We start from the raw sequence: 2196 nt of genomic DNA, 5'->3' as shown, positions 1-2196 counted from the left end.
GTATTTTCAATATCATATATTATATTATAACGCCCCCGGCCGCTGGACCACTTTGCTCTAGTCAGGGATATGGGACCCCCTCCCCCGTCGGGCAAATCCTGGCGCCACCTAAGTCGATAAAAAAAATCTCCGTTGTGTCGTTGAACTCATATGCTATCTGTTGATATCGGTTGCACTGTAGAAATATTATGTTTGAGCAGGGAGCAGGGTTTGAAGATCTGCCATCAATGATCCCTCCTTGTTTTGCAAACCCAACGCAACATCACTTTTTCATCTCATGTCATTTCGAAGAACATAAAGTCCTGAAAAAAGTAATAACATTGAAAAGTATCATTACGGTAACTTAAGGTTATCGGAAATTATGAGTTATACACATAACATCAATTCTGTTTCTGTGGCGAAAGCATACCATAAGAAAACTTGCACCAATCAGCAAAGTCTTCCCAATAACGTCAAGATTCGATGGAACTGTAACAAAACGACAGACAAATAAAGCATGCACGTGGTATAAAATATGAAAATATGAAGATAACATATTGCGCAATAAAAAATAAAAAAATAGATAAGCCGTACTAGTCTAATATATAATAGAAAATAAAACTCAGGATATTCAGTACTTTTATGACTAGTTTATTTATGATTATATTGCGCAATGACATCGGAAAGTTTATTTCATTTTATAGTTGCAGAAAAAACACACAGGTACACCCTTACAATTTATAATGAACTGTTCGTGATCAACATTCAGGGTATCCTTTTTTCCTCGCCACTGTTTCTTTATTGCACCCTCTTCCTCCGTTTCTAATGCAAACACCTATAAATGATAAATATTATAATTATTATACAATTATAATAGATATTTTTAATGATTATCAAAATGAGAATAAGGATAGATAAAATATACATATAAGAGTGCATTATATTCATCATAATGTACTCAATAAATAATAATCTGATTATAATATATGCCTACAAATAAGTATAATTTAATGGTTTACTTTAAATTCCATATCACGGAAACATCGACAAGGACAGCAAGATGTGACAATTTCCAAAATTGGCTTTCCATCGAATGTTTCAACAACAACCTTTGCCCCAAACAATTTCCACCTAAAAAAAAACCAGATAACTTGATTTTTTAGATGTGATTGGGAATTTTCATTTCAATATTCATAATCTATGTTTCAAATAATAATTTATATTCTTCACTATTATAGTACTATTTTATATAGTACTATCTAACGTTGTCATTATTCTGTTTTTCTAATAAAATACAACATTGATCATCTTCTGTATGTAACCCGCATACAATATATCTCTATTGATCCCACATGGGGCAATTCAATAATTAGGATTACAAAGCTTAAAGAGTTTTAGAGACAATTATGTATGTTTATTGCTCACTTTTGTTTGACATATCCCAACACTTCTCCATCTGGTGTCTGTATCATGAGTCGCATCATACAGCACATACAGCAGCATCCATCGCACCGGACCGGCCGCACGAATCGCACTATCTCCTGTCCGTGCTTATTTTGCAAGTAGATGTTGAATGATCGTGCTGGACCGCATAGGCATCTACAGCAACATGTCGTTTCTATTATAATGCAATAGTTAATGTGTTAATGTTGGACCACTTAAACCGTAGATGAGCAATGCTTTCGGTTAACAACTTCCTATTACTGTATTTAATAACTGTTTCTATCTATTCCCATTTGTTTACAGTAAATAATATCAATCTATCACTTCGATGTAGCCTACGTCATAACTTATGCCGAAATTGATCCATCTAATCTTGAAGCGAATGCAATCATCCTGATGTCCGGGTAGAATTTTGTAGGTCTAAACCTTATTGATTCAGACGGTTGTGACGTGAGAATGAGCTCGACTATCAATCGACACTCAACACAATGACACAAACATAGAAAAAGTAATGTTACCTTCAGTAGCGAAGAATACCTGTTGTTTCGTTTTATTTAAGATACGATATTCATTGTCTTGGTTACACCCGACGCCTAAAGATAATGAGAAACGTAATAATGATAGGCAACACATACATTCACTTGCTACCAATGTAAACAAAATCTAAGATACACTGTCTGTGGAAAATTATCTTTACAATATAAAATAAAACATTAAATAGCTTATTACAAACATTTTTCTACAAAAAAAAAAACTTCTTTAAATTGATTTTTC

At 33.3% G+C, this 2196-nt stretch overlaps 1 protein-coding gene across 1 annotated transcript; it reads right to left on the bottom strand.

Annotated features, from left to right (window-relative positions):
- Window positions 1–6: 6 nt before the first annotated feature.
- On the bottom strand, window positions 7–2119 carry LOC117117278 (phospholipid scramblase 1-like). Its single transcript, XM_033261539.1, has 6 exons — window positions 1941–2119; window positions 1405–1597; window positions 999–1110; window positions 715–814; window positions 410–468; window positions 7–302 (listed from the first exon to the last, which is right to left on the bottom strand). The coding sequence occupies exons 1-6, from the start codon at window positions 2053–2055 to the stop codon at window positions 276–278; spliced, it is 606 nt and encodes a 201-aa protein (XP_033117430.1). The 5' UTR covers window positions 2056–2119; the 3' UTR covers window positions 7–275.
- Window positions 2120–2196: the final 77 nt, after the last annotated feature.

This window comes from Anneissia japonica, unplaced genomic scaffold, assembly GCF_011630105.1.
Source record: "Anneissia japonica isolate Jap-2015-1 unplaced genomic scaffold, ASM1163010v1 scaffold37397_len2196_cov104, whole genome shotgun sequence".
NCBI lineage: Eukaryota > Metazoa > Echinodermata > Crinoidea > Comatulida > Comatulidae > Anneissia > Anneissia japonica.
Note: the sequence above shows the minus strand (reverse complement) of the source record. Positions and strands in the feature narration are given on the sequence as shown.

Coding starts and splice junctions, on each gene's coding strand:
- LOC117117278 (XM_033261539.1), bottom strand. CDS start 2,055: ATGTGTTGCCTATCATTATTACGTTTCTCATTATCTTTAGGCGTCGGG. Junction 1,598..1,940: donor GGTATTCTTCGCTACTGAAG/GTAACATTACTT, acceptor GCATTATAATAG/AAACGACATGTTGCTGTAGA. Junction 815..998: donor TCCGTGATATGGAATTTAAA/GTAAACCATTAA, acceptor TATCATTTATAG/GTGTTTGCATTAGAAACGGA.